Genomic DNA, 24,591 nt, shown 5'->3' with positions numbered 1-24,591 from the left:
AGTGCACTGTTCATTCTTTTCTTACTGTTTTTTTTTCTCCTACATGGAGCCACTCTAGGCTTTTTTATATACGGTGCATCCAGAAAGAATCCACAGCTCTTAACTTTTTCCACATTTTGTTACCTTATTCCAAAATTGAGTAATTTTTCCCCCCTCAAAATTCTACTCACAACGCCTCAAAATGACAACATGAAAAAAGTTTTGTTTTTTTTTAATTTTTGCAAATTTATTAAAAATAAAAAACTAAGGAATCACATGTACATAAGTATTCAGTACCCTTTGTTCAATACTTGTCTCAGAGTGATGCTGAAAAACTAATTCATGCATTTATTTCCTCTAGGCTGGACTATTGTAATTCATTATTATCAGGTTGTCCTAAAAGTTCCCTGAAAAGCCTTCAGTTAATTCAAAATGCTGCAGCTAGAGTACTGACGGGGACTAGAAGGAGAGAGCATATCTCACCCATATTGGCCTCTCTTCATTGGCTTCCTGTTAATTCTAGAATAGAATTTAAAATTCTTCTTCTTACTTATAAGGTTTTGAATAATCAGGTCCCATCTTATCTTAGGGACCTCGTAGTACCATATTACCCTAATAGAGCGCTTCGCTCTCAGACTGCAGGCTTACTTGTAGTTCCTAGGGTTTGTAAGAGTAGAATGGGAGGCAGAGCCTTCAGCTTTCAGGCTCCTCTCCTTTGGAACCAGCTCCCAATTCGGATCAGGGAGACAGACACCCTCTCTACTTTTAAGATTAGGCTTAAAACTTTCCTTTTTGCTAAAGCTTATAGTTAGGGCTGGATCAGATGACCCTGAACCATCCCTTAGTTATGCTGCTATAGACTTAGACTGCTGGGGGGTTCCCATGATGCACTGAGTGTTTCTTTCTCTTTTTGCTCTGTATGCACCACTCTGCATTTAATCATTAGTGATTGATCTCTGCTCCCCTCCACAGCATGTCTTTTTCCTGGTTCTCTCCCTCAGCCCCAACCAGTCCCAGCAGAAGACTGCCCCTCCCTGAGCCTGGTTCTGCTGGAGGTTTCTTCCTGTTAAAAGGGAGTTTTTCCTTCCCACTGTCGCCAAGTGCTTGCTCACAGGGGGTCGTTTTGACCGTTGGGGTTTTTCTGTAATTATTGTATGGCCTTGCCTTACAATATAAAGCGCCTTGGGGCAACTGTTTGTTGTGATTTGGCGCTATATAAATGAAATTGATTGATTGACTTTGTTGATGCACCTTTGGCAGCAATTACAGCCTCGAGTCTTCTTGAGTATGATGCCACAAGCTTGGTGCACCTATCTTTGGGCAGTTTTATCCATTCCTCTTTGCAGCACCTCTCAAGCTCCATCAGGTTGGATGGGGAGCATCGGTGAACAGCAGTTTTCAGATCTCCCCAGAGATGTTCAACCAGATTCAGGTCTGGACTCACTCAAGGACATTCACAGAGTTATAATGAAGCCACTTCTTTGACATCTTGGTTGTGTGCTTAGGGTCAGTGTCTTGCTGAAAGATGAACTGTCAAACCAGTCTGAGGTCAAGAGCGCTCTAAGCAGGTTTTCATCCAGGATGTCTCTGTACATTGCTGCATTCATCTTTCCCTCAATTCTGACTAGTCTCCCAGTTCCTGCCACTGAATAACATCCCCACAGCATGATGCTGCCACCACCATGCTTCACTGTAGGGATGGTGCCTGGTTTCCTCCAAACATGAGGCCCAGCATTCACACCAAAGAGTTCAATCTTTGCCTCATCAGACCAGAGAATTTTGTTTCTTATGGTCTGAGAGTCCTTCAGGTGCCTTTTGGCAAACTTCAGGTGGGCTGCCATGTGCCTTTTACTCAGGAGCGGCTTCTGTCTCGCTACTATACAATACGAGTCTGATTGGTGGACTGCTGCAGAGATAGTCATCCTTCTGGAAGGTTCTCCTCTCTCCACTGAGGAATGCTGGAGCTCTGACAGAGGGACCATTGGGCCCTTCTCTCGATTGCTCAGTTTAGATGGGCGGCCAGCTCTAGGAAGAGTCCTGGTGGATCTGAACTTCTTCCATTTACAGATGTGCCTCAAGACAATCCTGTCTTGGAGGTCTACAAACAATTCCTTTGACTTCATGCTTGGTTTGTGCTCAGACATGCACTGTCAACTGTGGGACCTTATACAGTGCCCTCCAAAAGTATTGGGTCCCTTGGTGTTTCACACATTTGAATTTGTTCATGCCAGTTATACAGCTTCATGATGAAGTGGTATAGAGGAGGATTTTCTTTCACCAAAACGTCAGATCTAGGCTTGCTTCTCAGATGTACCTTCTGGCAAATTGTATTTCTTTATTTAATTTTTCTTTCTTAATTTTATTTCTTCATAATTGATGTAAATAAAGTCCAAGACATAGTCAGTGACTTGGAAAAGTTCATGTATCATGTGAAAACTGGCAATAAAACTGATTATTTACTGGTATTATACCAAAGGGGCCCATTACTTATGCAACCCATCATCTTGCCATTTACACTTTTAATTAATTTACATCAAGCTGTAGAGATTTGCTTTGAGTTTATGTTTAAGGAAGACAATTTTAGATTTTTTTATTTTGAGAAGCCTGATTTACTTTTTGTATTTGAAATTGCATAAACAAATAAAAAAGGGCCTTTCCAAATCATGTCCAGTCAACTGAATTTAACCCAGATGAACTCCAATAGGGAACCACAATCTAGTTTGAACCCTCACGTGATATCACAAAATTTGACCGCCTCCAGCCTGCACAAACACAGCATCACTTCCAACGGAAAAATGGTGTCCTGTTTTGTTTTCGGCTGCAATCACCGAAGTAGTTGCGAAAAGTGCAGTTTCTTTTTTTTTTTTTTTTTTTGGTTCCCAGTGGAGAAGGGAAGACGAGGCAAATGGGAAAGGTCGTGTTGATAGGTTTTAGCCTACACACCTTGATAGAGTAGTTGTGTTCTCTCACCTGCACAACCGCCTCAATGTTTGAGATCCGACTCATAAACAAACCGCAACACATGTCCACTTTCCACTGCATCGTCACTTTTTTTTTTTTTTTTGCATTTTCATTTTGTTTGCGTGTAATTTGCCCAAAAATTCAGAGAAAGTACCATGTTTCTAATGGGGACAGATGAGGGCTGTCCTCAGATGTAGAAGTATTGCCTCATATGTGTCATATTTTACCCCTTTAGTGCCCACCCTCAAACGAGACTAAGGTGCCCAGTTAAGCTGTAGAAACATCTCAAGGATGATCAATGGAAACAGGATGCACCTGAGCTCAATTCAGAGCTTCATGGCAAAGGCTGTGAATATGTACAGTGAGGAAAATAAGTATTTGAACACTTGCGATTTTGCAAGTTCTCCCATGGAGGGGAGAAATCATGGAGGGGTCTGAAATTTTCATCTTAGGTGCATGTCCACTGTGAGAGACATAATCCAAAAAAAAAAAAAAAAAAAAAATCCGGAAATCACAATGTATGATTTTTTAATAATTTATTTGTATGTTTGTATTTGTATTTGTATTTGAACACCTGCCAACCAGCAAGAATTCTGGCTCACACAGACCTGTTAATTTTTCTTTAAGAAGCCCTCTTATTCTGCACTCTTTACCTGTATTAACTGCACCTGTTTGAACTTATCTGTATAAAAGACACCTGTTCACACACTCAATCACACTCTAACCAGTAATGTGAAAAAAGTTTTTTTTTTAAAGTTATACTGCAAATTTATATATATATAAAAAAGGCCCCTAAGAAATCACATGTACAGTGAGGAAAATAAGTATTTGAACACCCTGTGATTTTGCAAGTTCTCCCACTTAGAAATCATGGAGGGGTCTGAAATTTTCATCTTCTGTGCATGTCCACTGTGAAAGACATAATCCAAAAAAAAAAAAAAAAAAAAAATCCGGAAATCACAATGTATGATTTTTAATAACTTATTTGTATGTTACTGCTGCAAATAAGTATTTGAACACCTACCAATCAGCAGAAATTCTGGCCCTCAAAGACCTGTTAGTCCGCCTCTAAAAAGTCCACCTCCACTCCACTTATTATTCCAAATTAGAAGCACCTATTTGAGGTCGTTGGCTGCATAAAGACACCTGTCCACCCCACACAATCAGTAAGACTCCAACTACTAACATGGCTAAGACCAAAGAGTTGTCCAAAGACACCAAAGACAAAATTGTAGACCTCCACAAGGCTGGAAAGGGCTACGGGACAACTGCCAAGCAGCTTAGTGAAAAAAGATCAACTGTTGGAGCAATTATTAGAAAATGGAAGAAGCTAAACATGAATCTCCCTCGGACTGGGGCTCCATGCAAGATCCCACCTTGTGGCGTATCAATGATTCTAAGAAAGGTGAGGAATCAGTCCAGAACTGCACGGGAGGAGCTGGTCAATGACCTAAAGAGAGCTGGCACCACTGTTTCCAAGGTTACTGTGGGTAATACACTAAGACGTCATGGGTTAAAATCATGCATGGCACGGAAGGTTCCCCTGCTTAAATCAGCACACGTCCAGGCTCATCTTAAGTTTGCCCATGACCATTTGGATGATCCAGAGGAGTCATGGGAGAACGTTATGTGGTCAGATGAGACCAAAATAGGACTTTTTGGTCTTAATTCCACTTGCCGTGTTTGGAGGAAGAAGAATGCTGAGTACCATCCCAAAAACACTGTCCCTACTGTGAAGCATGGGGGTGATGCTTCACAGTAGGGACAGTAGGGAGATTTTGGGGAACAACCTCCTTCCCTCAGTTAGAGCATTGAAGATGGGTCGTGGATGGGTCTTCCAACATGACAATGAACCGAAGCACACAGCCAGGATAACCAAGGAGTGGCTCCGTAAGAAGCATATCAATGTTCTGGAGTGGCCTAGCCAGTCTCCAGACCTAAACCCAATAGAAAATCTTTGGAGGGAGCTCAAAGTCCATGTTTCTCAGCGACAGCCCAGTAACCTGGCTGATCTAGAGAAGCTCTGTGTGGAGGAGTGGACCAAAATCCCTGCTGCAGTGTGTGAAAACCTGGTGAAAAACTACAGGAAATGTTTGACCTCTGTAAGTGCAAACAAAGGCTACTGTACCAAATATTAACATTGATTTTCACAGGTGTTCAAATACTTATTTGCAGCAGTAACATACAAATGTTGTTCATTCGGCTGCTCCCAGTTTTGTTCTGGGTCGCCACAGTGGATACAGCCAGATCCGCATTGGTAATTGCCACGTTTTATACCGGATGCCCTTCCTGACGCAACTCCAGTTTCACCCGGAGAAACACTCACACCCGCTGGTGTTCCAAAGAGGTCTCCCATCCAAGTACTAACCAGATCCTGCTCTGCTTAGCTTCTGAGATCTGACGGGATCAGGCTGACACAGAGCAGACCAGCTGCAGCAGTAACATACAAATAAATTATTTTAAAAAATCATACATTGTGATATCCGGATTTTTTTATTTTTTTATTTTGGATTATGTCTCTCACAGTGGACATGCACAGAAGATGAAAATTTCAGACCCCTCCATGATTTCTAAGTGGGAGAACTTGCAAAATCGCAGGGTGTTCAAATACTTATTTTCCTCACTGTACATGTGATTTCTCAGGGTTTTTTAATATAAATTTGCAATATAACTTAAAAAAAAAAAACTTTTTTCACATTATCATTATGGAGTATTATGTATAAAATTTTAAAGAAAAAAAAAAAGATTTCATCCATGTTGGAATGAGGCTGTAACCTAACAAAATGTGGAAAAAGTGAAGCACTGAGATGCACTGTATTATTATTATTATTTATTTATTATTGTTTTATTATTTATTTTATTTTTATTATTATTTACAGGGCTGTGCCTTCCTGGCTACAGTAGCGAGAATTTCCACAATCTCTTTTCACATAAGAGAAGGATAATAGCAGCCCCACAGCCATCCTGAGCACTTTGTTTGCAAATGTGTCATCATTTCAGCCACGAGTGGTGTTCAACATCTCTGAGACTGTCTTGTGGTATTCATGCACAAACCAATGAAATCCTGGCACCTGCAAAGACCATGCTCAACATTCAGCACGGCACTTACACGATATGTATGTGGACATTTTCACCGTGAGTCTGTGTGATACTCGGCTGACATGTGCTAATGTGTTCTTACTACTAATTCAGTGAGATACCAATTGAGATTTTGTTGTTCAGACACGTGTTTTGTCACAAATTTCTGTCTCCAACTACTTTCCAACAGTCACAGCCCAGTGAGACAGTGCTAATGGATTCTTGGTTTTGAGACTTATTTTGTGTTTAAATGCACATACCTCAAGCAGCAGTAAGAAAACACGAATGTGACTTTGTTAAACTTGTCTGTCAGTCAGTAAGCAAGATTACAAAAATCAACCAGCTAAAAGCTCTGATCACTGACTGCATGTAAAGTTCTGCTATCAAACATATCAAATTATTTAGTTATTGCTGTTATACTTTGTAACGTCATTGTTTTTAAATATGTAATAGTCCAGTTCATTAAACACACTGCATCACTTTTGCATGTATACATGATCAGCACCATGGACAGATCTATTTAAGAAATAGTAATCTGCATGTGTGTGAGATGCAGCTCCCATAATTAAAATAAAAAGAAGGGACATTTGGAGAAATGCTGGAAACAGTCTTCACTTGTTTTGGGGAAACAGGATCTGATCAATTTTGAACATACCAAATGTGAATTTTCATGTCAATTCAATTTATTTCATTTATATAGTGCCAAATCACAACAAAGCTGCTTCAAGGTGCTTCACACAAGTAAAGTCTAACCTTACCAACCTCTAGAGCAAGGCCACAGGAGACAGTGGTAAGGAAAAAGTCCCTCTGATGATTTGAGGAAGAAACCTCAAGCAGACCAGACTCAAAGTTCACCAACTGCTTAGGCCATTCTACCAGTTACAAGGTTTTTACAAAGTTTTACAAAGCTGAAGAAACAGAAAATAGAAAACCAAACAACATAATATAACACTAGTTCCAATGAAGTTGGGATGTTGTGTAAAATGTAAATAAAAACAGAATACAATGATTTGCAAATCCTCTTCAACTTATATTCAATTGAATACACCACAAAGACAAGATATTTAATGTTCAAACTGATAAACGTTATTGCTTTTGTGCAAATATTGGCTCATTTTGAAATGGATGGCTGCAACACATTTCAAAAAAGCTGGGACAGTGGTATGTTTACCACTGTGTTACATCACCTTTCCTTCTAACAACACTCAGTAAGCGCTTGGGAACTGAGGACACTAATTGTTGAAGCTTTGCAGGTGGAATTCTTTCCAATTCTTGCTTAATGTACAACTTCAGCTGTTCAACAGTCCGGGGTCTCCGTTCTCGTATTTTGTGCTTCATAGTGCGCTACACATTTTCAATGGGCAACAGGTCTGGACTGCAGGCAGGCCAGTCTAGTACCCGCACTCTTACTACGAAGCCACGCTGTTGTAACATGTGCAGAATGTGGTTTGGCATTGTCTTGCTGAAATAAGCAGGGACGTCCCTGAAAAAGATGTTGCTTGGATGACTGCATGTGTTGCTCCAAAACCTGGACATACCTTTCAGCATTGATGGTGCCATCACAGATGTGTAAGCTGCCCATGCCATGGGCACTAACACACCCCCATACCATCACAGATGCTGGCTTTTGAACTTTGCGCTGGTAACAATCTGGATGGTCTTTTTCCTCTTTTGTCTGGAGGACACGACATCCATGATTTCCAAAACCAATTTGAAATCTGGACTCATCAGACCACAGCACACTTTTCCACTTTGCATCTGTCCATTTCAAATGAGCTCGGGCCCAGAGAAGGTGGCGGCGTTTTCGATGTTGTTGATATTTGGCTTTCGCTTTGCATGGTAGAGTTGTAACTTGCACTTGTAGATGTAGCGACAAACTGTGTTACTGACAATGGTTTTCTGAAGTGTTCCTGAGCCACGCGGTAAGATCATTTACACAATGATGCTGGTTTTTAATGCAATGCCGCCTGAGGGATCGAAGGTCACAGGCATTCAATGTTGGTTTTTGGTCTTGCTGCTTATGTGTAAAAGGTTCTCCAGATTCTCTGAATCTTCTGATTATATTATGAACTGTAGATGATGGAATCCCTAAATTCCTAGCAATTGAGCATTGAGAAACATTGTTCTTAAACTGTTGGACTATTTTTTCACAGTTTTTGCAAAGTGGTGATCCTCGCTCCATCTTTGCTTGTGAATGGCTGAGCCTTTTGGGGATGCTCCTTTTATACACAATCATGACACTCACCTGTATCCAATTAACCTGTTCACCTGTGGAATGTTCCAAACCAGGTGTTCTTTGAGCATTCATCAACTTTCCCAGTCTTTTGTCCCCACTTTTTTGAAACGTGTTGCAGGCATCCATTTGAAAATGAACAAATATTTGCATGAAAACAAAAAAAGTCTATCAGTTTGAACATTAAATATCTTGTCTTTGTGGTGTATTCAATTGAATATAAGTTGAAGAGGATTTGCAAATCATTGTATTCTGTTTGGGCAGCACGGTGGCTTAGTGGTTAGCACTGTTGCCTCACAGCGAGAAGGTCATGGGTTCAATTCCCATGGCCTTTCTGTGTGGAGTTTGCATGTTCTCCCCGTGTTTGCGTGGGTTTCCTCCAGGTGCTCCGGTTTCCTCCCACATCCAAAGACATGCAGGTTAGGTGGATTGGGATCTTTAGATTGTCCATGGGTGTGTGTGTGTGTTTGTTTGTCTGTTTGTGGCCCTGTGACAGACTGGCGTCCTGTCCTGGGTGTACCCCACCTCGCGCTCTATGGCTGCTGGGATGGGCTCCAGCCCCCCATGACCCTTAAATGGACTAAGCGGTAGAAGATGAATGAATGAATGAATGTATTCTGTTTTTATTTACATTTCACACAACGTCCCAACTTCATTGGAATTGGGGTTGTAATATAAAGAAGATGACAAGTCCACAAAGATGTCAGCACCACAGGCAGGGGTTGTCCACTCTGTCACTGGGCCTGTCCCCACGACAGGGTCACTTTCACATGAAGACTGCAACATGCAGCACCCGCCTCAGGTCTTCCACCTCACAGTCTGTCCCATTTGTGTCTCCGGCTGTGACTGTTGTGAAAATTGTCAAATTACAATTACTGTCCTTTTCAAAATGTTCATCAGCTGTGTTCAGGTGGTCGACACTAACATCACCTCTGTGTCGTCAGCTTCCAGTCCATCTAGTGAGAGAAGCTGCAAAGTAAGTGACCAACAAACGAGGGGTCACTACTTTCACACCTCAGCGTTAAATAAATGGGTTCTGCAAATAAGATGTGTGAAATTAATGACCAGCTTTCATTCCTGAAGCCAAAACCTGCCACCAAACACCACTAACAGATGTCTCAAAACACAATGAAACCTCCACATTATCTGTCACACAATGTCCTGTGAATTTTACACCACAACACAAACCAGCAATCGCTCTCACGCTGTGCCAAAAAACATCTGACCTGGCTGACCTTTGTGCACACCCTGAGCATGTGCACCTGCCAGGACTCACATATTTGATGTGACACATATTTTATATCATATTTGTCAACAAAAACATGAATAACTAGAGCACTGCACTCATAGAGCACAAACCTCCGCCAACACTAGTTTCCAATTCCACAAATGTTACCTTGGAAAACATTTTCAAGGTCAAAGTCCTGTTAGAAATGGCTTTTCATAAGCTAAATTAGATGTGATCAAATGTCAGGAGTATGTATTTAGTTCATACACTGGAATCAAAGTTTTTTGTGTTGTTGTCTGTTTTTTTTTAAATATTTCAGTTTCTGAATTCTTTTTCAGATAATTTTCACAGAACATTGGTTATCTCTGCTACGTACAATTTGTCGTTGCTTTTTGGGACTTGGTTTCTGATTGATAACTGAAGATAGACAACCGGGCACAAAACTGGAACCTCCATCCATTTTGGTAGTGTAGTTAAATCCATAACAGAAAAATTAGAGTGACAGATGCACTTTTGTTTGAGATATAATGCAAAATGTACACCAAATGGGATTTTCAATATTATATTCAAATGTCCACAAAATCCACAATCCAGATCAGATCTGGATTAACCTTTGTCAGTTGATAGTGAGTGCCAGTCTGCACCTCACTTTCAAATATGAGAGTGATTGGGGCACATTTGATAAAGATATAATGTAAAATGTATATTAAATGGGGTTTTCAATGTTAAATTTAAATGGCCACAAAATCTGTAATCTGGATCACACTTTGTCATTCCATAAAGGATACCATCTATATATTAAAATACAATGTGTGTGTGTGTGTGTGTATGTATGGCTTCGATCACAGAGAAACTGGGGAGAGTTGACATTTGCCGTTTGGTATGCTTATGAATTTTTGGTCAAGGATGAACACCGTGAAAATGGAAAGTTGACAGTGAACAACAGTGAACAATGGACGTCAATAATTAAATTCTGGATTCACACTCCATTCCAGCAGGGGGCGGTTAATCATCTACAACCCCTGGCAAAAATTATGGAATCACCGTCCTCGGAGGATGTTCATTCAGTTGTTTAACTTTGTAGAAAAAAAGCAAATCACAGACATGACACAAAACTAAAGTAATTCCAAATGGCAACTTTCTGGCTTTAAGAAACACTATAAGAAATCAAGAAAAAAAATTGTGGCAGTGAGTAATGGTTACTTTTTTAGACCAAGCAGAGGGGAAAAAATATGGACTCACTCAATTCTGAGGAATAAATTATGGAATCACCCTGTAAATTTTCATCCGCAAAACTAACACCTGCATCAAATCAGATCTGCTCGTTAGTGTGCATCTAAAAAGGAGTGATCACACCTTGGAGAGCTGTTGCACCAAGTGGACTGACATGAGTCATGCTCCACACGAGAGATGGTCAATTGACAACAAGAGAGGACTAGCAAACTCTAAAAGAGGGGTAAATCATCACACATGTTGCAAAAGATTTGGTTGTTCACAGTCAGCTGTGTCGAACGCTGGACCAAAATACAAACAACATGGGAAGTTTGTTAAAGGGCAACTACTGGTAGACCAAGGAAGACATCAAGCGTCAAGACAGAAAAACTTAAAGCATATGTCTCAAAAATCGAAAAATGCACAATAAAACAAATGAGGACGAATGGAGGAACTGGAGTCAACATTTGTGACCGAACTGTAAAGAAACCGCCTAAGGGAAATGGGATTTACATAAAGAAAGCTAAACGAAGCCATCATTAACACCTAAACATAAAAAAACAAGGTTACAATGGGCTAAGGAAAAGCAATCGTGGAACTGTGATGACTGGATGAAAGTCAATTTCAGTGATGAATCTCAAAATCTGCACTGGCAAGGTGATGATGCTGGAACTTTTGTTTGGTGCCGTTCCAATGAGATTTATAAAGATGACTGCCTGAAGAGAACATGTAAATTTCCACAGTCATTGATGATATGGGGCTGCATGTCAGGTAAAGGCACTGGGGAGATGGCTGTCATTACATCATCAATAAATGCACAAGTTTACGTTGATATTTGGACACTTTTCTTATCCCATCAATTGAAAGGATGTTTGGGGATGATGAAATCATTTTTCAAGATGATAATGCATCTTGCCATAGAGCAAAAACTGTGAAAACATTCCTTGCAAAAAGACACATAGGGTAAATGTCATGGCCTGCAAATAGTCCGGATCTTAATCCAATTGAAAATCTTTGGTGGAAGTTGAAGAAAATGGTCCATGACAAGGCTCCAACCTGCAAAGCTGATCTGGCTCCAACAATCAGAGAAAGTTGGAGCCAGATTGATGAAGAGTACTGCTTGTCACTCATTAAGTCCATGCCTCAGAGACTGCAAGCTGTTATAAAAGCCAGAGGTGGTGCAACAAAATACTAGTGATGTATTGGAGCGTTCTTTTGTTTTTCATGATTCCATAATTTTTTCCTCAGAATTGAGTGATTCCATATTTTTTTCCCTCTGCTTGGTCTAAAAAAGTAACCGTTACTGACTGCCACAATTTGTTTTCCTGATTTCTTATAGTGTTTCTTAAAGCCAGAAAGTTGCCATTTGAAATGACTTTAGTTTTGTGTCATGTCTGTGATCTGCTTTTTTTTCTAGAAAATTAAACAACAGAATGAACATCCTCCGAGGCCGGTGATTCCATAATTTTTGCCAGGGGTTGTATATATTAAAAGACAAGTGGTCTCGGGGTGTCTGTGTGTAAATCTGTAATTTGGATTAGATACGGATTAAACTTTGTCAATCGATAAAGGATACACAATGCTCTCAAATATGAAAGAAATTTGATCTTTTTTTGACAGAGTAATGAATTTTGGAAAATTCATTCAGTGTTATGGTTGGGATTTTTCCAATTTTCAAGATTTTTCCTGACTTTGCCCTTTGATCTATGACCTCGAAAATTGAATCAGTTCTTGTCTATCAGGAGTAAAGTAAAAAAAAAAATAAATCATAATGATATATGAAAAATTGTGGACTCCAGGCTGTTCACAAACAGACAAACAAACAAACAAACAGGGGCGATAACATGACTTCACTGGTAATAACCGCATGAGGAGACAAGAAATGAAGGAGCAGATAATGTATGAAATGAACACAGAGGAGTGTCTGTTTAAACTGACCTGCAGTAAACACATCATAATCAAACAGGAAAGTTCAACAGCTACAGTGGGAATGGAAAAAATAAAAATCTTTAAGCCAAATATAAAGAGGAAAAGGACGGCTATAAACATGATGGACATGAACACAAACTGCTGTTAGAATCAGGCCAACTTACAAACCCTAATGTGAACCATCTAGACAATAAAACTCAGATTCAGTCACTTCACTCAGTAATGTGAATACCTACTTTAACCCCTTAACGCCCGAATTTATATAGCTGTATATAAAAAAAATGTTTTGTGTGTGTTTTTGCCTTTAAGTAGATGGTAAATAATGTTGAGATTATTAATTTCACTTTTGCACAAAAACTAGATAGTAATATTGGGTATTCTGGTAATGACTTTATGTTATAATGTTATAATAATAATGATGGTATGTTGCAAATTTGCGACAACGGGCATACAGGTCAATTTGGTAAGTTGCATATTTGAGTCAGAGATTGTGGCATATATGCGACGATGGGCGTTAAGAGGTTAAATGTGCTTTTAACAGGTTTAAAAACTGGTTTACATCAAGGAGTAAAGACAAATTGTTTAAAAAAATCAGACATGAGACATTTGAAACCACTTTAAAACCAGTTGATTATTCTTTACTACATGTTTAGACTACTTAGATTTCAGAACTGGTTTGACAGGTTGTTTAAAAAACACTGCTTTTTCATTTTGGTCTATTTGTTGGACAAAGACATGATGGACAAATGTCTGTTTGAGAATGAGAACATGTGAGGGACTTTAAAATATGTTATAGACCAAGCAATTCATCAATTAATCATCAGTTCAATTGATAATGAGAATTATTTTGAGTTACTTTAACCAGCTGACAGAGGAGCAGAGGTTGTGTATGTGATCGCTCCATCCACATGTTGTCCTCTATAAAATAATACAAAATAAATCAGCGGACGTCAGCAACATTTTGTGATGTGGTAGTCCTTTAAAGTTCATTAAATTTGGATCTATTTTGGGGTTTTTACATTGCAAAGCAGGTTCTTCCATCTTTGTATTTAATACTCTCACCCTATGATGTCACAAAGGTCTGAAGAGGTTTTATGTTATTTTCGCTAACCTATACAGGCAAGTACTAAACCATTTAATATGTCATGCACATTTTGAACTTGTGTGTTCTTATACTGTTTGTATTTTTGTTTTTAATAAGCTCTGCATCATGTTTTTAACTTACAGCTCTCTGTTAGGGTGTGCATAATGTTTTTTGTAATCAAAAGGCTGGTTGGGTTAATCATGTTGTGACATAATCATCATTAATAATGTTTATGACATATTCTGCTGCAAAAAGGAAAAGAAGTGATACTATGTGTCGCCACAAGAGTTTGCACCTCTGCCATTATAAAGGCTATAAAAAAAAAAAAAAATACATTACATCACCGCACCCACTGCTGTTGGCTCCCTAGATGGTCCGCCCATGCCACAGGCTGGCCCTGTCTGATGGTATCAGAGTGTGAGGACATTTTATCAGGTCATACAGGAGTGCCCTTCTATCATGATGTCATAATCTTCACTGCCTTTAAAACTTTGAATTGCAATTGTACAATTTTATTACAAGAGAGCCCAAAGCTCCCTGGAGACTGTGTGTGTCTGCTCTTAATGAGCTGGAGTTGGAATGCCAAAGTAACATGTTTAAAAAATCAGTGGAAATGTAAAAGATATTGATTATAAAGTTGTGAATCCATACATATACAGTGAGGAAAATAAGTATTTGAACACCCTGCGGTTTTACAAGTTCTCCCACTTAGAAATCATGGAGGGGTCTGAAATTTTCATCTTAGGTGCATGTCCACTTTGAGAGACATAATCTAAAAAAAAAAAAAAAATCCTGAAATCACAATGTATGATTTTTTAAAATAATTTATTAGTATGTTACTGCTACAAATAAGTATTTGAACACCTACCAATCAGCAAGAATTCTGGCTCATACAGACCTGTTAATTTTTCTTTAAGAAGCCCTCTTATTCTGCACTCTTTACCTGTATTAATTGCACCTGTTTGAACTTATCTATATAAAAGACACCTGTTCACACACTCAGTCAATCACACTCCAACCTGTCCACCACAGCCAAGACCAAAGAGCTGTCTAAGGACACCAGGGACAAAACTGTAGACCTGCACAAGGCTGGGATGGACTACAGGACAACAGGCAAGCAGCTTGGTAGAAGACAACAACTGTTATGATTATTTATTAGAAAGTGGAAGAAACACAAGATGACTGTCAATTGGGATTCCGTGCAAGATCTCACTTTGTGGGATAAGAATGATTCTGAGAAAGCTCAGAACTACACAGGAGGACCTGGTCAATGACATGACGAGAGCTGGGACCACAGTCACAAAGATTACATTAGTGACACATGATGCTGTCATGGTTTAAAATCCTGCAGGGCAGCAGGGTCCCCCTGCTCAAGCCAGCACATGTCCAGGCCCGTTTGAAGTTCACCACTGGCCATCTGGATGATCCAGAGGAGGCATGGGAGAAGGTCATGTGGTCACATGAGATGAGAATAGAGCTTTTTGGAATCAACTCCACTTACCATGTTTAGAGGATGAGAACAACCCCAAGAAAATCATCCCAACCGTGAAGCATGGGAGTGGAAACATCATACTCTGGGGGTGCTCTTCTGCAAAGGGGACAGGACGACTACATCATATTGACGGGAGGATGGATGGGGTCATGTATTGCAAGATTTGGCAAACAACCTCCTTCCCTCAGTAAGCGCTTTGAAGATGGGTCATGGCTGGGTCTTCCAGCATGACAATGACCCCAAACATACAGCCAGGGCAACTAAGGAGGGGCTCCGTAAGAAGCATTTCAAGGTCCTGGAGTGGCCTGGCCAGTCTCCAGACCTGAACTCAATAGAAAATCTTTGGAGGGAGCTGAAACTCCAAACCTGAAAGATCTAGAGAAGATCTGTATGGAGGAGTGGACCAAAATCCCTGCTGCAGTGTGTGCAAACCTGGTGAAAAACTACAGGAAACGTTTGACCTCTGTAATTGCAAACAAAGGCTACTACATTGATTTTCACAGGTGTTCAAATACTTATTTGCAGCAGTAACATACAAATAAATTATTTAAAAAAATCATACATTGTGATTTATGGATTTTTTTTTTTTTTTAGATTATGTCTCTCACAGTGGACATGCACCAAAGATGAAAATTTCAGACCCCTCCATGATTTCTAAGTGGGAGAACTTGCAAAATCGCAGGGTCTTCAAATACTTATTTTCCTCACTGTAGCTCAAACATTAACCAGCTCTTCTTTGTTCCTATGGGCCATTCTTCACCAAATTTCATTAAAATCTTTCTTGTATTTCTGAGATATTCTGCTGACAGTGAGACAAAAATAATAATAATAATAATTGATGTTTCTTTGACAGATATTTCTGGGCTGTTTAAAAAACAGTCACCGTATGTTGCAAAAGATGGTTTTTCACAGTCAGCTGTGTCTAAACTCTGGACCAAATACAAACAACATGGAAAGGTTGTTAAAGGCAAACATACTGGTAGACCAAGGAAGACATCAAAGCGTCAAGACAGAAAACTTAAAGCAATATGTCTCAAAAATCGAAAAATGTACAACAAAACAAATGAGGAACGAATGGAAGGAAACTGGAGTCAACGTCTGTGACCAAACTCTAAGAAACCGCCTAAAGGAAATGGGATTTACATACAGAAAAGCTAAACGAAAGCCATCATTAACACCTAAACAGAAAAAAACAAGGTTACAATGGGCTAAGGAAAAGCAATTGTGGACTGTGGATGACTGGATGAAAGTCATATTCAGTGATGAATCTCGAATCTGCATTGGGCAAGGTGATGATGCTGGAACTTTTGTTTGGTGCCGTTCCAATGAGATTTATAAAGATGACTGCCTGAAGAGAACATGTAATTTCCACAGTCATTGGACCCTCTCTACTTTTAAGATTAGGCTTAAAACTTTCCTTTTTGCTAAAGCTTATAGTTAGGGCTGGATCAGGTGACCCTGAACCATCCCTTAGTTATGCTGCTATAGACGTAGACTGCTGGGGGGTACCCATGATGCACTGTTTCTTTCTCTTTTTGCTCTGTATGCACCACTCTGCATTTAATCATTAGTGATCGATCTCTGCTCCCCTCCACAGCATGTCTTTTTCCTGTTTCTCTCCCTCAGCCCCAACCAGTCCCAGCAGAAGACTGTCCCTCCCTGAGCCTGGTTCTGCTGGAGGTTTCTTCCTGTTAAAAGGGAGTTTTTCCTTCCCACTGTAGCCAAGTGCTTGCTCACAGGGGGTCATTTAGACCGTTGGGGTTTTACATAATTATTGTATGGCCTTGCCTTACAATATAAAGCGCCTTGGGGCAACTGTTTTCGCTGATTTGGCACTATATAAAAAAATTGATTGATTGATATATATATATATATATATATATATATATATATATATATATATATATATATATATATATATATATATATATATATATATATATATATATATGTACGAGGTCTCTTAGATAATAAACTGACCCTTTTATTTTTTTTTTAACTATATGGATTTGAATGACATGCGATTACACCAATCATGCTTGAACCCTCGTGCGCATGCGTGAGTTTTTTCACGCGTGTCGGTGACGTCATTTCCCTGTGGGCAGGCCTTGAGTGAGATGTGGTCCCGCCCTCTCGGCTGAATTCCTTTGTTTCACACGCTGCTCGAGACGGCGCGCGTTGCTTTATCAAAAATTTTTCTGGACCTGTGAGGAATATCCGAGTGGACACTATTCGAGAAATTAAGCTGGTTTTCTGTGAAAAGTTTAACGGCTGATGAGAGATTATGGGGTGTTTCTGTCGGTGTAAGGACTTCCCACGGAGCGGGACGTCCTGCAGCGCTTCCAGGCGCTGTCGTCGGCCTGTTTCGAGCTCTCTGTTAGGGTGTGCATAATGTTTTTTGTAATCAAAAGGCTGGTTGGGTTAATCATGTTGTGACATAATCATCATTAATAATGTTTATGACATATTCTGCTGCAAAAAGGAAAAGAAGTGATACTATGTGTCGCCACAAGAGTTTGCACCTCTGCCATTATAAAGGCTATAAAAAAAAAAAAAATACATTACATCACCGCACCCACTGCTGTTTGGCTCCCTAGATGGTCGCCCATGCCACAGGCTGGCCCTGTCTGATGGTATCAGAGTGTGAGGACATTTTATCAGGTCATACAGGAGTGCCCTTCTATTCATGATGTCATAATCTTCACTGCCTTTAAACTTTGAATTGCAATTGTACAATTTTATTACAAGAGAGCCCAAAGCTCCCTGGAGACTGTGTGTGTCTGCTCTTAATGAGCTGGAGTTGGAATGCCAAAGTACATGTTTAAAAAATCAGTGGAAAATGTAAAAGATATTGATTATAAAGTTGTGAATCCATACATATACAGTGAGGAAAATAAGTATTTGAACACCCTGCGGTTTTACAAGTTCTCCCACTTAGAAATCATGGAGGGGTCTGAAATTTTCATCTTAGGTGCATGTCCACTTTGAGAGACATAATCTAAAAAAAAAAAAAAAAAAAAAAATCCTGAAATCACAATGTATGATTTTTTAAAAATAATTTATTAGTATGTTACTGCTACAAATAAGTATTTGAACACCTACCAATCAGCAAGAATTCTGGCTCATACAGACCTGTTAATTTTTCTTTAAGAAGCCCTCTTATTCTGCACTCTTTACCTGTATTAATTGCACCTGTTTGAACTTATCTATATAAAAGACACCTGTTCACACACTCAGTCAATCACACTCCAACCTGTCCACCACAGCCAAGACCAAAGAGCTGTCTAAGGACACCAGGGACAAAACTGTAGACCTGCACAAGGCTGGGATGGACTACAGGACAACAGGCAAGCAGCTTGGTAGAAGACAACAACTGTTATGATTATTTATTAGAAAGTGGAAGAAACACAAGATGACTGTCAATTGGGATTCCGTGCAAGATCTCACTTTGTGGGATAAGAATGATTCTGAGAAAGCTCAGAACTACACAGGAGGACCTGGTCAATGACATGACGAGAGCTGGGACCACAGTCACAAAGATTACATTAGTGACACATGATGCTGTCATGGTTTAAAATCCTGCAGGGCAGCAGGGTCCCCCTGCTCAAGCCAGCACATGTCCAGGCCCGTTTGAAGTTCACCACTGGCCATCTGGATGATCCAGAGGAGGCATGGGAGAAGGTCATGTGGTCACATGAGATGAGAATAGAGCTTTTTGGAATCAACTCCACTTACCATGTTTAGAGGACGAGAACAACCCCAAGAAAATCATCCCAACCGTGAAGCATGGGAGTGGAAACATCATACTCTGGAGGTGCTCTTCTGCAAAGGGGACAGGACGACTACATCATATTGACGGGAGGATGGATGGGGTCATGTATTGCAAGATTTTGGCAAACAACCTCCTTCCCTCAGTAAGCGCTTTGAAGATGGGTCATGGCTGGGTCTTCCAGCATGACAATGACCCCAAACATACAGCCAGGGCAACTAAGGAGGGGCTCCGTAAGAAGCATTTCAAGGTCCTGGAGTGGCCTGGCCAGTCTCCAGACCTGAACTCAATAGAAAATCTTTGGAGGGAGCTGAAACTCCAAACCTGAAAGATCTAGAGAAGATCTGTATGGAGGAGTGGACCAAAATCCCTGCTGCAGTGTGTGCAAACCTGGTGAAAAACTACAGGAAACGTTTGACCTCTGTAATTGCAAACAAAGGCTACTACATTGATTTTCACAGGTGTTCAAATACTTATTTGCAGCAGTAACATACAAATAAATTATTTAAAAAAATCATACATTGTGATTTATGGATTTTTTTTTATTTTTTTAGATTATGTCTCTCACAGTGGACATGCACCAAAGATGAAAATTTCAGACCCCTCCATGATTTCTAAGTGGGAGAACTTGCAAAATCGCAGGGTCTTCAAATACTTATTTTCCTCACTGTAGCTCAAACATTAACCAGCTCTTCTTTGTTCCTATGGGCCATTCTTCACCAAATTTCATTAAAATCTTTTCTTGTATTTCTGAGATATTCTGCTGACAGTGAGACAAAAAAAATAATAATAATAATTGATGTTTCTTTGACAGATATTTCTGGGCTGTTTAAAAAACAGTCACCGTATGTTGCAAAAGATGGTTTTTCACAGTCAGCTGTGTCTAAACTCTGGACCAAATACAAACAACATGGAAAGGTTGTTAAAGGCAAACATACTGGTAGACCAAGGAAGACATCAAAGCGTCAAGACAGAAAACTTAAAGCAATATGTCTCAAAAATCGAAAAATGTACAACAAAACAAATGAGGAACGAATGGAAGGAAACTGGAGTCAACGTCTGTGACCGAACTCTAAGAAACCGCCTAAAGGAAATGGGATTTACATACAGAAAAGCTAAACGAAAGCCATCATTAACACCTAAACAGAAAAAAACAAGGTTACAATGGGCTAAGGAAAAGCAATTGTGGACTGTGGATGACTGGATGAAAGTCATATTCAGTGATGAATCTCGAATCTGCATTGGGCAAGGTGATGATGCTGGAACTTTTGTTTGGTGCCGTTCCAATGAGATTTATAAAGATGACTGCCTGAAGAGAACATGTAAATTTCCACAGTCATTGGACCCTCTCTACTTTTAAGATTAGGCTTAAAACTTTCCTTTTTGCTAAAGCTTATAGTTAGGGCTGGATCAGGTGACCCTGAACCATCCCTTAGTTATGCTGCTATAGACGTAGACTGCTGGGGGGTACCCATGATGCACTGTTTCTTTCTCTTTTTGCTCTGTATGCACCACTCTGCATTTAATCATTAGTGATCGATCTCTGCTCCCCTCCACAGCATGTCTTTTTCCTGTTTCTCTCCCTCAGCCCCAACCAGTCCCAGCAGAAGACTGTCCCTCCCTGAGCCTGGTTCTGCTGGAGGTTTCTTCCTGTTAAAAGGGAGTTTTTCCTTCCCACTGTAGCCAAGTGCTTGCTCACAGGGGGTCATTTAGACCGTTGGGGTTTTACATAATTATTGTATGGCCTTGCCTTACAATATAAAGTGCCTTGGGGCAACTGTTTTCGCTGATTTGGCACTATATAAAAAAATTGATTGATTGATATATATATATATATATATATATATATATATATATATATATATATATATATATATATATATGTACGAGGTCTCTTAGATAATAAACTGACCCTTTTATTTTTTTTTTTAACTATATGGATTTGAATGACATGCGATTACACCAATCATGCTTGAACCCTCGTGCGCATGCGTGAGTTTTTTCACGCGTGTCGGTGACGTCATTTCCCTGTGGGCAGGCCTTGAGTGAGATGTGGTCCCGCCCTCTCGGCTGAATTCCTTTGTTTCACACGCTGCTCGAGACGGCGCGCGTTGCTTTATCAAAAATTTTTCTGGACCTGTGAGGAATATCCGAGTGGACACTATTCGAGAAATTAAGCTGGTTTTCTGTGAAAAGTTTAACGGCTGATGAGAGATTATGGGGTGTTTCTGTCGGTGTAAGGACTTCCCACGGAGCGGGACGTCCTGCAGCGCTTCCAGGCGCTGTCGTCGGCCTGTTTCGAGCTGAAAACATCCTAATTTAAGGCTTAATTCACCCAGGACATCGTGAGAGAACAGAGAAGATTCAGAAGAGGCCGGCATGAGGAATTTATGCGGACATTCCACTGTTTAAGGACATTTTTTTAATGAAAGACGTACGCGCAAATTCGCCGAGTCGTTTCCGTGACGACTCGGCAAATCTGTGTGCGCTGCGACAGGAAAAACACCTCCGTGTTGAAAACCATTTGTAGAATTCAGGCGGCTTTTAATGGCTTTCAACAAGTGAGTAACTGAGAAATTGTTTAACAGCTTGGGCATGTTCCAACTTGCCCGTTAAGATTTCCAACGGAGGTGTTTTTCCTGCCGCGAACCCCCGCGGTCGGGTCCAGCCCGACATGCGACTCTGCCCGCACATTACAAAATGACCGTTAACAATGGAATGTCCGAATAAACTCCTCATGCCGACTTCTTCTGAAAGTTCTCTGTTCTCTGACGACTTACTGCGTCAACAGAGCCTGAAATGTGGAAGTTTTCAACTTGAAACGGCGAGACGCTGCCGCCTCGAAGCGCAGATCGCCGTCAGGCGCCGTGGACCGTCCTTAAAGCGACACTACCAGACCAAAATCTCTCATCAGCCGTTAAAATTTTTACCGAAAACCAGCTGAATTTATTGAATGGTGTCCACTCAGTTGTGCCTTACAGTTTTGAAAAAATTTTTATCAAACAAAGCAACAGTCTCTGAGCCATTCCTAAACAATGAAAAAAATCGACGAGCGGGTGGACGACTCCTCACTCAAAGACTGCCCACAGGCGAATGACGTAACCGACAGGCGTGAAAAAAACTCTGGCATGCCCACGAGGGTTCAAGCATGTCTGATGTAATCACACGTGATTCAAATCCATATGGTTTTTGAAAAAATAATAAGGTCGGATACTTTTCTAATAGACCTCGTATATATATATATATATATATATATATATGTGTGTGTGTGTATGTATGTATAGTTATTTTAGTGGCAAAAATTGATATTATCCTTATTTGTCAAGGGAAAACAAAAAAAAAAATCCAGGAGCCAGGTCTGGATTGTTCCCAAAAAATTCCAGCTTTCCAGAAAATTTACCAGAATAAAAGCTTTAAAACGTTGCGAGCTTTTATGCGAACAGACAAACAAATAACCTCCTGCGAGCTGTTTGAGCGGCTACGCGGGAATAAATGAGATTAAAACTGGGCTGTTCAGGAAGAAAGGATCGCTGGGTGAGGATGGGATGAGGGAGGAAGAGTGTTTCCCACATAGATGTATCAATGAACGCACCCATTCGCTATCACGCGCGCCGCAGCGCCACATGTGAACGAAACGCGCGCACATTATTTTTTTCGATTATTCTTATATCCCACCCCCCCAACATACACACGCACGCACGCACACACACACGCCCCCCCCCCTCGTTGGTCCCGTGCTGCTCGCTCCGGCTGCCCGACAGCGTTTATTTTTATTTATTTATTTATTTTTTATGAATGGAGCAGAGGACGGTTGGCTGCGCCTTAAACAGGCCGCAACAGAAAGAGGAGAAGAAGAGAGAGAGAGAAAAAAGAACGAGTGGGTGAGAGGATGGAGAGGAGGTGGGGGGGGCTGATGAGAAAAGAGAAGGAGGAGAGGAGGGGTGAGGAGGAAGAGAATGAGAGGGAGAAAAAAAGGCATTTCATTCATAAAGTTTGGCTTTAAAAATCATAATGAAAGCCCGAGACACGTTGATAAAAAATCACAGCGGCTCCGTCCGGCCCTCGTCTGTCCTCCGTGACGTGACGCTGGCTACGAACTCGCCATGTTTCGTTCTCCCACACATACATTTTACACACGGACTGATTTCGTGACTTTTATATATATATATATATATATATATATATATATATATATATATATATATATATATATATATATATATATATATATATATATATATATATATACCTAAGCACGCATTTCGCTTCGGTGCTCATAAGACGTCTCGATCCGATTCGTCGCCCGCTGCTGGCGCCGGGACGCGACCGCCGGGACGCGACCACGGCGCGCGCCAGCAGCGGGCCACCGCGCGGCTCCACATGTCGCTGGCTCGGCATTGATCACATATTGGCACGGATCTGTCGGCGATGGGGTGGATGCTGTTGATTCGAGGCTACGTAATGCTGTTTTTAATTGTCCGGCGTACCAGCTGTGGAGCCGCGCTGGTGCGCGTGCGCCTCCTTCGTGCCTCAATAGAAACGTGCAAAATGTTAAAAATGAAAATGTAAGTACTTACTCGCCCTCCATGGCTCGGTTGTTGCCCGCCGCTTGCAGCAGCCCACCCCAGGGTCTTCTCTCTCTCTCCTTTCAGGAAAAAGGCTCACTCACATTTTCTCTCCCTATCTGCTCTCATTTTCCCAATCTCTCTCTCTCTCTCTCTCTTCACCTTGATGTTGTTTCGATGTATCAGGATAGGCTTGAGGTTGCAGCAGCCATTTTCCGCTGGCAGCATCCTCCCTCCTTCCTTCTCTCTCTCCCTCCCTCCCTCCCTCACCCCCCCCCCCCCCCCCTCTGTCTCCTGTGCTAACACATCCACACTAATCATTGACAGCATCGTGTCTTCAGGTGGACCACTCTGTCATTGGTGTTATTTAAAACGCGTGGAATAGCGCTGCGCTCGTGCGCCGTGACGTGACAGCTGTAAATCATCAATGACCTCTGACTCAAACTATCAGCAGCACGTGGCTGGAAAATTTCAGAGAGCAAATATAAAATATTGATGCACTTTGGTAAATTTCAGAGCAAATGAAAAGAAGAAGAACCCGTGAATCATTTTGATTTTTGATCGATCGCAACTCCAGTGATTCCGGTTAGGATGTGCTGCTCGGGTCTTAATGTAAGTTAAGTGCACGTATTTTTGCTTGGGAAAAAAAGGAAGACGTCACTTTAGGCGCTGAAAAATTTCAGTTATAATTTTTTTTTTGTACGTTCCATGAGTTTAATCAACAGATGAATCGATAATGGGGAACATCTCTGTGCGTGTCAACGCTCCCACTTCAGCACCCCGGACAGCTCCACCTCACCGCTGGGATTTAAATCAACTTTAAGTTTAAAAAGTCAGTTTTAAAGATACGTTACAAACAGAAACTGTTGTCTGGACACATTTTTTGACTGCTGATTATTTGCGCACGCTGCCTCCTACAATATTTAATTGATATGACTTAATTTCATCAAAGTCGAGAGACAACGTCACCTGTGGTAATGTATTAGTCATTAAAAACAAGCAACCAAACACACAGAAAGGCTGTAACCCGCAGTATAAAACACATCTAATTGAAACAAGAC

The 24,591-nt window shown here is 40.7% G+C and overlaps 1 protein-coding gene across 1 annotated transcript in view; it reads right to left on the bottom strand.

Moving 5' to 3' along the window:
• Positions 1 to 23,812, bottom strand: part of spred3 (sprouty related EVH1 domain containing 3) — a 77,184-nt gene extending 53,372 nt beyond the window's left edge. Inside the window, 2 exon segments of the mRNA XM_034168516.1 lie at positions 23,543 to 23,610; positions 23,769 to 23,812. Of these exon segments, the coding sequence (XP_034024407.1) occupies positions 23,543 to 23,553 (11 nt within the window). The 5' untranslated portion in view covers positions 23,554 to 23,610; positions 23,769 to 23,812.
• Between the last annotated feature and the right edge of the window lie 779 nt (positions 23,813 to 24,591).

The sequence above is a fragment of the Thalassophryne amazonica genome, chromosome 4, assembly GCF_902500255.1.
Source record: "Thalassophryne amazonica chromosome 4, fThaAma1.1, whole genome shotgun sequence".
Classification (NCBI taxonomy): domain Eukaryota; kingdom Metazoa; phylum Chordata; class Actinopteri; order Batrachoidiformes; family Batrachoididae; genus Thalassophryne; species Thalassophryne amazonica.
This window is presented reverse-complemented; position numbering and strand designations above follow the sequence as displayed.